Source organism: Thalassophryne amazonica, chromosome 19 (assembly GCF_902500255.1).
Source record: "Thalassophryne amazonica chromosome 19, fThaAma1.1, whole genome shotgun sequence".
NCBI lineage: Eukaryota > Metazoa > Chordata > Actinopteri > Batrachoidiformes > Batrachoididae > Thalassophryne > Thalassophryne amazonica.
The window spans coordinates 3,128,584-3,143,207 of NC_047121.1; the positions used below are offsets into that span (position 1 = coordinate 3,128,584).

A 14,624-nucleotide genomic window follows, 5' to 3' on the forward strand; every position below is an offset into this window, starting at 1 on the left:
AGTAAGGAGGGAGGGCAAAATTTTTTCCCCTTAGAAACAGAAAAACAAAAAACAATACAGTAACAGCTTCAGATGCAAATCACAGACCAGAGTTTTCAGGCAAAAGCATACTCGCCACTAGTGGACGTGCCGGTTCTTGCCCAGCTGTACCACAGTTAACGAAATTTAGCAAAAAATAAAAATAAAAAATTGATATGGGCCGATTACATTAATGTTACTACAAGAAGGAATATGCATACAGACGAACGGAGACACATGCATAAGAGAAAAACCTCCACCAGACTTCCATTAATGTGTCTGAATTAGATTCACATCTCTGATCTCAGAGAAAACAAACTTTCATTTAAACTTGGGGTGTCACATATCACAAAATCCACAGTTCAGATCAGATATGACCTTTAACCCAGAGATCAGATCATTTTCAGATAAATAAATAACTTACCTGATTTTATTTTAACAACTTAGTGAGTCATGAAAAAATTTCCAATCCAGACTTAAGACGCACTTATTTTTCCCTTTCATATGGCTAGCATACTGGTACAGTTTTGTTTTACGCTTTTTACTCTTAATTCATTTATTAGTAATTGCAGCGGGCTGCGGCCTCAACTTTACCTAAATTCTGGGTCTTTAGTGAAGTTTAGGGCTAGTGGCCGGGATCACCTTAGTATTTCTCTGTTTTTCTTGTTGTTTAATGCTGACAAATTATACAGTATTTTTTTTGTCTTTCTGATGCCTGATTCTGTTTTCCTCTCTGTTTAGGTGCAGCTCCATCCAGAGATGGGAATTGTATTTGTGTTGGTGATCCTCCTGTCCTGTGCACCAACAGCATTTCCTGTATATTTGTTCTGTGAATTGTTCTGTAATTTATGTCTGTATCATGGCCCAAGCAGAGGGTCACCCCTTTGAGTCTGGTCTGCTTGAGGTTTCTTCCTCAGAGGCAGTTTGTCCTTACCACTGTTGCTCTGGGGGTTGGTAAGGTTAGACCTTACCTGTGTGAAGCGCTTTGAGGCAACTCTGTTGTGATTTGGTGCTATATAAATGAAAATAAATTGAATTTGAAAATGAAAATGAGCTTTTGTGTGTGGTTCTGGATGAAAACAAGGTGTCCACTGTTTTACAGAATATGTTTAAATAAAATGCTTAATTGTTGTATTAAAAATTCTAATAACGGTATCAGTAAATTAAAAAAACTACTTTTGTCAAAATCATGAAAAGAACAAAAAAGAGAAAAGGAACAGAAATGATCTGAGTTTATAACTAATTTATTTTTGTTTTTTAACACAAGAGATGAGGATGGCCACGCTGTCTGGTGAGAAGAATGATTTTTTGTAACCCTTTCTGGATAAATACATTCATCCTACACAATGATCAGTGGTCCGGTGAGCAGAGGCTCAGAAACAGTCAATGGTTCAGGAATGTGTGTTATTTTCTGGAGCTTGGCTGTGCACACGCTTCAAGCACAATGTTGCATTCATAATAATAATAATAATGAGAATTCCTTTATTGTCAATGTACATATATACACACAAAACAAATCTTTTCCTCTGCATTTAACCATCCTAATTACAGTTAGATACAATCCAACCACTAGGGGCAGTGTGCAGCCACAGTTCGGCACCCCGGGACCAACTCCAGATGTAGAGATGCTGCCTTGCTCAGAGGCAGAGAAAGGAGCAGACCCAAAATAAACATGTTTTGGTTGTGGGAGGAAGCTGGAGGAAACCCACACAGACACAGGGAGAACATGCAACTCCACACAGAAAGGAAGGGAATCGATCCCACAACCTTCTTGCTGTGAGGCCCAGTGCTAACTACGAAGTCACCATGCCGTCGGTTCACCGGGCTCACAGTTGCACAAGGAAGGGATGACTGCCAATGCACCCCGCTTTGTCCCGCTTGACGCCACTTATATAAAATAATAATTTCATAGCCGATGACGTATTGCTCTCAGAACTTGGCTGATGAAACCATCTCTCAATCGCTCCGAGAATCACAGAGAAATTATCTACAGCTGCAAGTTGTCTCATGCACGCTGTGCGGTGGAGAACATATTTGTAATCTTGTCTCAGATAATTACTTATATGTTCTTATGAGTGTCAAGGTGTCTTAAGAGTCAGATGCAGTGTAAGAGTTCAGGCTCTGCACCTGCTGGTCGCGGTACGTCCTGGTGACACTCACCCAGCGGAGCTTGGAGGAAACGCCTCTCAATGCCGTGTTCAATCTGAAGGAGGGTGTGAGCCAGGCTTCGTACAGTGCTACTGACCGCCTGAGGAGTTGCACTGCCGCTAGATGTTGCAGCACCATTAGTCTTGAGCTCATGAAGCCTGAGGGATACAATTAAACACGTTTACAACACCTCTCCATTACCTGAAAAGAGTGCACCATTACAAACATTTTACGTACAGTAAACAGGAGAAAAAAAAAAGAAAGAAAAACAATGACAATCTAAAGGAAAAAAAAAAAATCCATCATCAGGTGGAATATGCAACACTGATCATTCAGATTTAACATTTTTATTCATCCATCCATCATCTGTCGCCACCAACGCAGTACATCTTTTGTGATTAAATACCTGAATTAACAATTCAGATTCAGAAAACTTTATTGATCCCAGAGAGCAATTCGTTTGCAGCATTCCAGAACAGTTCTCACATACGCACAACATACTACCATCCATTTCAGCTACAAGTGGAACTCTGGTGGAACAACAAAAGTTATACGACATTTAAAAAACCCAGTCCCCTTAGAGTTCATCAATTTAATAGCAGAAGACACAAAGGAATTTGAGAAACGATTAGTTTTCCGAGCTGAACATAAAAACGACGCCCTGAAGGCATCATGATGAATTCTGGAGTCAGAGGATGGAGCGGCTGAGCCAGGAGACACTTTGCTTTACTCAGCACCTGTTGCTCCCACAGCGACTGCAAATCTCTCAATTAACGCCTGTAATTTTAGAACAGGTTTTGACAATGTCCTGCAGTTTGTTTGTCCTTCACAGACAGGGATTGAAACCAGCAGATAAAAGAAAACATCAATAAACTTTCAATAAAAGAACAATAAAAATTGGTTAAAATAGTTTTACCCACATTAAAAGAGTTCAGCTTCCTCAGAAGGTAAGTTCTTTGCTGCCCTTTTTTAACAATGCTATCAGTGTTCAGGTCAAACGTCAATTTATCATCAATCACAGTGCCCAGGTACTTGTAGCTACTGACAATCTCTACATTTTCCCCACTAATGACACTAACACTGAGGTGAAGCACGTCTAAAATCAATCACCATGTCTTTAGGTTTTAAAACATTCAGATCAAGGTAACTGTCCTCGCACCACTGGACAAACTGCCCCAGAACAGGACCATGATCCACCTCATCTCCTGACAATAGTGAGACCAGGACTGTATCGTCTGAAAATTTAATCAAAAATCTGTTCTCCTCAGAAGACCTGCAGCTGTTTGTGTACAGAATAAAGAGGAGAGGAGACAGGACACAGCCCTGAGGAGACCTGGTGTTAGAGATGGTGGGAGGAGACAAGCAACCATTAACCAAAACATGCTGGACCCGATCAGTGAGAAAATCTAAAATCAATGACAGCAGTTGGTCAGGAAGGTTAAAATCCTCAGCAAGCCTTTGAATCAAAACATGAGGTTGCATTTTATTAAAAGCAGAAGAAAAGTCTGCAAATAAAAGTCTAACATGGGCGCCCGCCTTTTCCAGGTGCATGTAGACAGTGTTCAAAAGAAAAAGTTTAGCATCCTCCACACCTTTGCTAGATTGATAGGCAAATTACAGTGGATCCAATTATCCGTGATGAAAGGCAAAATATGGGCGCATAAAATTTGTTTGAAGGTTTTCATTACAAGAGATGTGAGTGCGACCGGCCTCAAGTCACTCAGCACCCTAGATTTATTTGATTTTGGAAGGGGGATCACTGTAGATGTCTTCCACAAAGAGGGAATTTTATACTGATCAACACATGATTGAAACAGTCTTGTAAACACAGCACTGAGCTGGGTAGCACAGTGGTGCAAGGTTTGCCCACAAATGGCGTCAGGACCCCTAGCTTTCCCTTGACTTGTTAGTAACTTCCTTGTTACGATCCAGTCTGAGCGGGACCCCAAACCCACTCAATGACACCTCCTCATCCCAATCAGAATCGCTGAGCCAGGATTCTGTGAAGACAAGCAGGCATGCATTTTGATCTCCGGCCTAACCGTGATCCAAGCTTCAATCTCATCCAGTTTGTTACGGATTGATTGTGCGTTTCCCAGAACAATTGATGGGAGAGCAGGCAGCCTACGGCAGTCCAGTAGATCCATGCGATTCAATCTCCGGAGTAATCCACCTCATTTCCCACGCTTGCGCCGCCTGGGTTTAGCAGCCGTGCGCCAAATCTCCGGAGGAATGACCGGAGATGGCCCCACACCATACGCAGGGAGCCGGAGCTGAAGTAGGATTCCCGGCTAAAAGGTAATGCGCGGGAAAACTCCACCCCAGGGTACGCTGGGTTCGCATGTCTCATAACTTGTACAAATCTCGAAAAACAGTCCACACAAAAGCAACAATGTCATCAATCTCGGCATTGATCCGTACATATCTGTTTATACATGTAGCTGACAAATATGGATAACTCGAGTTCTGTACTCAAACTCACAAACTGATATGCTCCACTTGTCCCATCTGTTTTAATCTTGTATGATACAGATGGTGGTTAGAATTATTTTTTTGATTTATTTTTTAATGAAACCAGAATTAAAGTGATCAACCTGTGTAAATGTAACAAAAAAAACAGTCCCCCCCTGAAGATGGTAAACTGGATTCAAGCACATCTACACATGGTGTGCTTTCACTGTGTGAGGTTTCACTGAAGTCCAACCAAATGCTTTAGGAGGTGCAGACATAAGAAAAATATTAGAGATCAAACCGTGTGATGTCACGGTGTGTATTCGCCCTATTGACGTATCCCATAATCCCTTGCGCGCCAGAGTTGCTGCATTCAAACAACATAGAGAATCCACATGACGACAACTGTAAATGAATATACTACAAAAATGTAATTTTTTGTTTTTCGTCACGTTAATAAGAGACTGCTGCATGATACCCTGAAAACTTTTAAAACAATTATAACAAATAATCTGTGTCTGTTACGTTTAATCTGTGTGGAATTTAATAAACACAAACCGAATTTCAGACATATTATATATATTAGTCTGGAACAAAGAGGACAAACAGCGTTGTAAAGAACAATAATCAAGACGTTAAAGAGCAAACGACACTTTCCCCCAGAATGACATGATCAGGAAGCGATTGTAGCTCACAGCAGCTCCCACTGAAAATAACGGAGAGACAGACTGTGATTCTCATGTTTACATAAAATAAACACAATAACAACGTCTAAAAACCCAGAGTGTCATGCCCCGCCCAGTTTTAGGCTTCAGCCCTTATTTTTGTCTTTATTTGGTTCTGTTCCTTTTGCCCCAGCCTTGTTTTATTAATTGCCTTCTTCATCATGTGTTTATTCTATGTTCTATTTTGCTTTGGCACATTCTTCTGTTACTTTTATTCTTCAGCCATGTTCCAGTTCCATTCTAGTTTTGTTCTATCAGTCTGTGTTTTCATGGTTTATCATTTAGTTATTGTTTGCCTATTTTGTTGCTCTCATGTCTGTAATATGTAGTACTGTGATGTCAGGTTTTGTTATCACTTAGTTTCTGTTTTTCTTATGGTTTTGTCTGTCTGTTCCACTTAGTTTGTCACAGTGTGTTATTTCCCATGATTCTGTTATCATGTTCTGGTTTGCTTTTATGTCCTGATCAAGTTTAGATTCCTGTTCATGTTTTTCTTTGTATGATCTCTAGTTGTCTTGTCTGTAATCTCGTCACCGCTCACTTGCACCTGCCTGTCATTCTCTCTTTGTCTGCACTTCTCTCAGGTCTCTAAGTTGTCATGTCCAGTTTCATTGTTATCACAGTCTCTGATCACTGCACTCTCATGTCCCGCACCTGCACTTTGTCATCACTGTTGGCCACGCCCCATTCATCTGTCATTTACTTGCCCATTTGTCACTGCCTTTCTGCATCTCTTTTGCCTCTTAGTTGTCACCTGACCACGCCCCCTTCCAGGCCCTTCCTCCTCCACGTGCACCTCATTATCTTATTAACACCTGTTCTTATTTAAACTGCTTCAGTTCACTTCCTCTCTGCTCGTTTGTTGAGTTCACTCACTTACCAGCACTTAGTCTCGTCCTGTTTTCCCAAGCCGTGTTTTTTGCCTCAGCTCTGTGTACTGGATCCTGCCTTTTGCCTCAAGCCCTGACAACTCTGTTTGCTCGTGTACTGACCCTGCTTGTTTTTGACCACGTCCTCTGTCTTGTCCCTGCCCGGTACTTTTGCTCCGCGGACTGCCTTCCTGTTACTGAACCCAGGTCTGAATTAAACCATCCTTTACGCATACGTCCTGTGGTGAGCCTGCATTTGTGTCCAGCCTCTGTCTGTGTCTCGCCTCCGCTCAGTCCTGTCACAGAGAATATATTCACGAGAGTTTTAGGCACAATATAAAAATAGTTTTATGTTGCGATGTTAATGGTGTTGTCCGTGTGCAGCGGTTAAAGTGCAGTGTGATCAGAGCGTCTCAATGCAGTTCTCAGTTTACTGAGATCTCACAGAGCGGCGACCTCTCCGAGGTTTTGTGGGATTTGAAACATCAATAGGGCGAATGACATGAGAGAATTCTGTTATTATAAATAATAAGACACTGTCAAAAATGTTCTGTCTTTGGATGAATTAAAATTTTATAGTGGGGTGGATAAAATGGAACTAATAATATATTTATGTACGGTAAACACTTTTCCAAAAGCTGCCATTTGCCATTTGGTATGCTTGTGTTTTGAATCAACAGAAAGTTGATAGGACAAATAGTTTTGAAGAAAGTAGTGATTTTAGCTAACCAGAAAACAATGGATGTTGTGCTGCAATGCACCATGGAGAATGGGATTTTGGAATTTTAAATGTTATTGTGGTTCATGTTAACAGTGTTCTTGGTGTTACTGATTTATTGTGTTTTTGTAGTTCAATTGGTTTAGTTAAGTGTCATATTGCCGGTACCATATGGGAAAAGTCTAGTGCATTTGATGTCTTCCGCCACCGTCCCTGTGTCTAAAAATGGAAGCATGTGCTTGTGGCAGAATGCGGAGAAGACAAAAAGCTCTCCATGGGCATGTGTATAACTTAGATCATGGACAAACCGGGGAGGGGGGGTGCTGTTGGCCCCCAGAAAAAACTGAAAACTCAGATCCATTCTGGTGAATTTTCAGGTCTATTTATACACCAAAAAAAAAAAAAAAAAAAAAAAACTCAATTGAAGCTGTCCATTAATTGCTGAAAGCTGCGGTCCTCATGTGGTGTAAATTCACACACATAGTAAATATACTCGTAAAGTCTTACCTATTAGTTTTAGTGGATTCATCAACACATCCTGAAGAAAATGACGTCTGAAAATACTTTAATTCCAGTCCCTCTGGCACTTAGCGCTACAGTTGCTCCTCCGTCAGTCAGCGGAGCTTCTCTCACCCCCTACCCCCACTTTCCCACTGGGTCTCTGTCTTTGCACTACAAGTTGTAAAAGTCACAGCACCTTAACGTCTCATTTACCACAGACACCAGGCGATCCTGGCTGCACACAAAGACATTACCTCATGATCCACAAAGGGAAAAAAAAAAAAAAAAAGTTCTCCGTGTGGCGCAGAGATGCCGCACGACACCATGCGCGCGCTGGATGACATGCTCTTCAGAAAAAAAACATTTACGGTACATATTTAATTAAAAGTTAAAAGCTCTGTAACATCTTTCTGTGTAAATATCTCATGTTACAACATGGAGGCTCATAGACAACTGTGGCCTATTTATGTACAATTTCTTTTCTTTTTAAAATTGGTGGGTGCAGCTTATATTGAGATGCGTTCTATAGTCCGGAAATTACGGTAAAGCACTGTTCTTACATTAGAAAACGTATAATTAAAATAGTTTTAATAATAATAATTTTTAAAAAAGATTCTTTAGAAATATTTGATGTTCATCTGTAAGTTAAAGCCCTAACTTATCTGTTGTTGTTGAGATAATTTCTTGATTAACATAAGGAATAAAAAGGCATGAAATGTAATGTGTACATTAAACAAAATGAAATATGAAACAGCGCTGTGCTATTTTCTTTGATTACTTGATAATTAAAAAAATTAAAATAAACAAAATCAAAGTTATTTAAAGTTGAGACTTCTCTTGCAGTTATGGCAGTAACAATTACAAACTGTGTAGCTTTACGTGGTAAAAAAATAAAAACTAGAAGCACTCAGAGTGCAAACCTCCGCCAAGGCCATGGGGTCACTGATGCCATAACATCTACACACAGTGGAATCATTGAACCTAAAAAACAATGATGTTTGCTCAGTAGTAAAAAAAGTTCCATCTGCTGTGACTGGATAGCATGTATCCTTAGCGCTTGGCATCACAGTTTATTGCAACTTGCACCTTTCCCAGAAGCTACTGTCATCTGAGCACTGATATTGATATTGCATGTGCTTATAGACAAAAACAAGAGACAAAATTCAATTTATTATTCAACTAAACTGCAAACATATGATTTTTTTTTTTAACATTTATGAAACACTTCTCTTAAACAAGGCCATAGGGTCACTGACCCTTAAGAGATTCCCTCTTTGGCACAGTGATCTATTTATTTTTGTCTCTTTTTAACTGTATATAATAATCATTAGATTATTAATATATAAACAAAAATAAATGTAAGAAATATTACAATTTGAAAACAAATGCACCCGAATGTGATGACAGCTGCAACTGCTTAATGCTAACTTTTAACATTGAAAATGCCATAGACATGCTAAGGCATTAGCATTGGGATCCGGTTTGTGATCTGGATCACCACTAAAATTTAATCACTTGTTCCTCTTGTCTTTTCCAACCACTCCACAAAATTTCATCAAAATCCGTTCAAAACTTTTTGAGTTATCCTGATGACAAACAGACAAACAAATGCGACCGAAAACACAACCTCCTTGGCGGAGGTAAAAATAGGTTGAAAAATTTCTGAATATAAAATGCTCACTCAGGTTGACAGTGACTGATTTAACTTCCTGCAGCTAAACGCTAACGTTAGCTGATAAACTTCAGAAGAACGATAACGTCACGTATCATTTTCAATTACTCACTCACCTCAGACAAATTTTTGTGTGTTGCTCAAACTCAATCTTGTGATTTTGACTCACAGACTGAGTTAAACTCTTGTCTGAATGCTAACAGTGATAGCATTTTTAGAGGTGGGAAACGTCACCTGTTAACTCCACTTAATGTATCATTACTGGAAGAAATATGCAGCTCCTAACTTTTAATGTCCACAACAAAGTAACCCAGTAGGAAAACAGTCCCCAAAAACAAAATAACCCTTCTTCTTTGAAGATTACTGGCAGCTTGCAAACCAACATAGCGCATTACTGCCACCAACTCTTTGCGTGTGGAACTGAATGAATGGATTCTGATATATGCTATCAAAAATAACTTGGAAATGTTCACCACGTGAGTAAAAAGCCACATTTCCGGTAATTTCCGGAAAACGTTCATCACTGGTAAAACCAAAAGTAGTCAAAAAACAGCCAATTATACCCTGTACACCAGAGGGTTAAGTTTCTGTCTGGCAAGTTGCAACAATCATTTAATTTTTTGGCACAGCTCAAGCTGGGGAGGGAGGTTAAACCCCCTAAACTCTTAGAGCCGCCAGTGGACCTGGATAAAAAATAAATCACAGACTCTAATCAAACACAACTTATGCTCTGTTCAAAGTCCATCAAGAGTGGAGCTGGAATCTTGTAAAATGGTTAAAAGTTACAAAATAACGCTAGCTTCAATCACTGACTTTTGATAGGGGAGAAAAAAATTGACTTGAATATTGTTTCTTGTTGTCTACACGCATGTTGTACGTATGTGTCATCACTATTCCTTTGACAGTATCTGAGAAATTAAGCAAATTACAACTATTCCCCTGTTACTACCCACAGTAGTACAATAATGACTCAGGTTATGATACAAGCACCAAATTAGGTATATAAAGTCCTTTTCTTCAAGAATGCCATTAGACAGTAGAAATTTTTTTTTTTTTTTTTTTATTCACCCCCCCCCCCCGGGTGAATAATGTTGAAATCATTGTTTCATCTGTTCAATAGTTCATTCTGTAAGTTTCCAGTCTTCATGTATTACTGTATATGGGAACAACGCAAACTCCATCACAGAGAATCAGTGAGTCACAAAGTCACAACCACGCCTCTGCCAAGACGGCAAAAGAAATTACCACAGGAATGTGCTCCTGTCCCCTTAAGCCATTATTAAGTCGATTTCAGTCAGTGTCTCCACCCCACAGCTGCTGCTAAAAACGGCTCTGAATGTACACAGATTACATGTATTTATCTTCAGACAGTAGTGCACAGGTGTGATGCACAGTTAACATAAAGTAGCACAGTTGCTGAACGCAGACCTTTAGAGTTTAATTAATTAGTCATTTATATCTCAAACAGAGATTTTAGTTGTACTGGAAACGACATCAGAAATAATGTGTCTCTACCTGTCTCTAGCTCTTGTAGAATCCATCTCCATAGCACTGAGCTGTCCATTCATCCCTCCACTCTCACTGCCATCAGAACAGTGAAGCTCATAGTTTCCTGCATCTAAAGCCAAGCGCCACACCTGTCTGTCCATCACCTACAGACAGAGGGTCAGCGAGACAGGATCATCATTAACTTCACCGTTTATTTGCTGCTGAGATCTTCATCAGCAACTTTGCATATACCTTCAGAGTTCCCAGACCTCCCTGGTGGATACGGTCCTCAATATCCAGCAACAGGTCTCTAAGTCTCATCTCCATCAGCGCTTCAGCAGAAACTGGACTTTCTGGGTCAGACTGGGTGGATTCTGCATCATATGGGTAAAGAACATGTGATTAGGCAGAACAATTTCCAAGCATGAGCCAAATGATCAAATACACAGCGGTGTGGGAGGGGCTGAAGTCATGTGATCAGAGGTCATCATGTTACCTGTGTGGTTGTACTTGTTCTTGTCAGAATGCTGCAGAACCTGCTGAAGCCGCGGCCTCTCCTGCTGCAGTGCTTCTTTCAGCCGGCTCTCTCGGTCACCTCGTGGATTCAAAGCCTTGATCAGCTGATCCACCTCCTCCACCGAGCTGTATAAGGACCACCGATTGGGACGACTGAGGGGCAGGCCGCCAGAGCAGGTGGGGGCAAGACAAGACCTGACAATGTCCAGAAAGAACATTAACTTGAATCAGAATGATCTCTTGACACTCAAGGACCTTCTCTGTGATTGGTTCAGGGCAACTTTTAAATGTGTGACCTTTACCTTTCCCCTGCTAGCTCCTCTTTCTCACCCTCCTTGTCCTCCATGTTGGTGGAGCTGTCCGGGACGGAGCTTGCAGCAGGCTGCAGCATGTCTTCTGTTAAACCGAAGCAGTCGTCCTCCACAAACAGAGCAGCTGCGGATGGGAGGAGCCAGTACCGGCGATACAACCGGTCTCTGCCCAGAGGCTGCAGACAAGTGCGTGCTGCCGCCTTCTGGATCAACTCCTGCAGCGCTTGAACCTACGACACAAACTAAAAGTTCAGCCAGAGGCCAGCTGGCTGTACATTAAAGGTTTGTTTCTTTTGTTAAGAAAAATATTATCTGCTGAGACTGAACACAGCAATAAAGAGCAGAGAGAAAAATCCAGAAAGACACATTTGTGATTGCTGAAGAAACTGTAGTTGGACAACCATAAAATCCTCCTGAAGTCCACAACAGTTTGGAAGATTCATCAGTGAAGCCAACATCAAAACTCTGGGATAAATAGACATTACAAATGTCACCTCCTTCATGGAGTTCAGCAGCGAGACAATAACTGTAAACTTTAACAAAGAAAAGGAATGCTAAGGACATGTGACCATCAGTGCCACTGCTGTTATCTGACCTTCTCCTGTTCGTTCTGTAGCTCCTCTGCAGTGGGACAGGATGAAGGTTTGGGTTCAGATGTCCTCTGTTGCTGTGGCTCTTTCCCTTTCAGGTCCACTTCAGCTGCAGCAAAGAGGCAGACATGATGAGTCAGCACAGAAGAAAACAGACTTACTGGTTTCAAACAGAGGAACACTCCCGACTCACACAAGGCAGGAAGTATGTCAACATGTCTTTGGTGCCTTTGTCAGAGAACTGACTCAATCTCAAATCTCTCCTTTTGTCTGATTCCTTGTGTTTGAAGAACCAGTCTGATATCTGCCACGAAAATACCCGCAGAACAAAGTCTAAAAGCTCTCCTCTGGGGTGCGCTGGTGGCCCAGAGTGCAGGGCACATGTCGGTGATCCTTGTTCAATTAAAGCACAGATCCAGAACTGGAGACCAGACCTCATCACGCTTTGGCTCAGGACATGTGCAACTCAAAATACCACAACTGCTGACGTTTGGGAGTTGAAGGATTAGGGTTTTTGTTTTTTTGTTTTAAGGGAGGGGCTCCGAGTTGGTGAAGATAAAGTTTGGCCGTTACTACCCAAACCGAGCTGGGCACCGATTGTGCACCATCTGCTGTCACATATAATCTGACACCTTTCATGGTTCTTGCTGCAATTATTTTCTTCTATTATTTTCAAACAGCATCCATGAGTTTTGTTTTTATTATATTATTATTTGTTATGATCTTTACTTTTGCTGCATTAAGCTGATCAAAGTGTAAAACTGTCACTAACTCCAGTGTCCTTTTGCCTGGGTCACGATCAGTTTTAATGCCCAGACAGAGCGAGGTTGGTGTGTGTGTGTGTTTTTTTTTTACCTTTCACCTTCTGCTGATTTGTTGGTGAGGTCGTCTCTTCACCTTCCTCAGTGTTCCATTCTGCAGGAGTCTCACTGTTCAGAGCTGCACACTGGCTGCAGAGATGACACACACTGGCATCTTTAATCTCTAGCAATGAAAGTGGGCCACAGGAGGAAAAAAAAAAAACCTGAAAATTTTTGGCTTGGGCCAAAGTCCCGAAGCCCTTGTCAGGGGTCTGGCGGTTCTCCCACAGAAAAATTTGAACTCTCAGATGCATTCTAGTGCATTTTCAGGTCTATTTAACCACCAAATAAATAAATAAATAAAATAATAATTAAGTCAAGTGTTCCACTCCAGTCTTTTCACACAACTTGTATTATGCTACCAGTCTTTAATTAAAAAAAAACATACATTGTGTTTCAATCAATCAATCAATCAATCAACTTTTTTCTTGTATAGCGCCAAATCACAACAAACAGTTGCCCCAAAGTACAAAGGAAACAAAGGAAACAAACAAAGGAAACAACAATTCAAAGAACTCAAAAATAATAATTCTCAGTATCAATTAAAATTGAACAACTGGAGTATTTATGGCACATTAATGCATCAACTTGTCAACAATCACTCTCTTCTGAGTTTTCAGAGTTTTGGCAGAAGCTTTGGAGCTATTGATAATCTCTGTTTTCAAATTCTTGGCCACCTTAAAATCCTTACAAATGTGTGTTTACTTCAAGATTAATTTCTGACTACTGTACATTTTGAAGTTAAACTTCTATTAGATTAGATAACTTGTAATTAAAATAATTTAATTAAAACTAAGATTATTTCAAAATCTCTGATATTCATCTGTAAATTAAAACAATAACTTATGTTGAGATAATTTCTTGATTAACATTATAAACAACAGTGCAGACATAAAATAGCATGAAAAGTAATGTGTACATTTTTACGTCTACTAGATTCATTTAGTAAATATTTGTTTCTTATGTGGGACAAGAAATATAATTCTTATCACATATAGAAATATACTTGATAGTAAAAAAAAAAGTTAAAATAAAAAAAATCTGTTACTTCAAGTTTAGACTTTTCTTGCAGTTACGCAGTAACAATTAAAAAACTGTACCTTAATTTGGTAAAAATAAAAACAGCTCGAGCAATTTACGAATATAAAACGTTTACTCAATTACTTACTTCAACATCCTTCAGCTAAAACCTAACATTAGCTGATAAACGTCAGCAGAGTACTAAGTCCACGTAGAATTTTTTTTTTAATTACTCACTCACCTCAGATAAATTTGTAGAAGCTTCATTGCTCAAACTCATTAACCTTGTGGTTTTGACTCCCAGACTGAGTTAAACTCTCGTCTGAATGCTAACGGTGTCAGCATTTCTCACGTCACCCATTAGCTCCACTTAATGGAGAGACAGCAGGTGCATTTTGTGGCAGCAGCATCTTGTCTAAACTTGTATTTTTATTTTTTCATCTATGATCTGTTAATGTATTTACATGTACACATCTAACATAAATAATTAAACGAATAAATAAAACAGAAAACACCAGCATGTGCTACAGCCAGTGATGCCGGTAACGCGTTACTAAGTAATCACTTTTTTTTAGTAACGAGTAATCTGTTAATCTTTCCAAATCAGTAATCAGATTAAAGTTACTTCTCCACGTCACTGTGCGTTAATGTTATTTTTGCATTGTGGGTCAATAGCAGCATTAAACTGGGCAGGAGGTCGGGGTTCGACTGAACTGCCCACTTTAAGCGAGCTGTGA

At 40.1% G+C, this 14,624-nt stretch overlaps 1 protein-coding gene across 1 annotated transcript in view; it reads right to left on the reverse strand.

The window, feature by feature from the left end:
* baz1a (bromodomain adjacent to zinc finger domain, 1A) overlaps nt 1–14,624 on the reverse strand; it is a 73,681-nt gene that overhangs the window by 38,882 nt on the left and 20,175 nt on the right. Inside the window, exons 12-18 of the mRNA XM_034159827.1 lie at nt 12,863–12,957; nt 12,013–12,116; nt 11,409–11,647; nt 11,087–11,301; nt 10,843–10,964; nt 10,618–10,754; nt 2,179–2,324 (exon numbers count right to left, since the gene is read on the reverse strand). Of these exons, the coding sequence (XP_034015718.1) occupies nt 2,179–2,324; nt 10,618–10,754; nt 10,843–10,964; nt 11,087–11,301; nt 11,409–11,647; nt 12,013–12,116; nt 12,863–12,957 (1,058 nt within the window). The remainder of the gene's footprint in view (nt 1–2,178; nt 2,325–10,617; nt 10,755–10,842; nt 10,965–11,086; nt 11,302–11,408; nt 11,648–12,012; nt 12,117–12,862; nt 12,958–14,624) is intronic.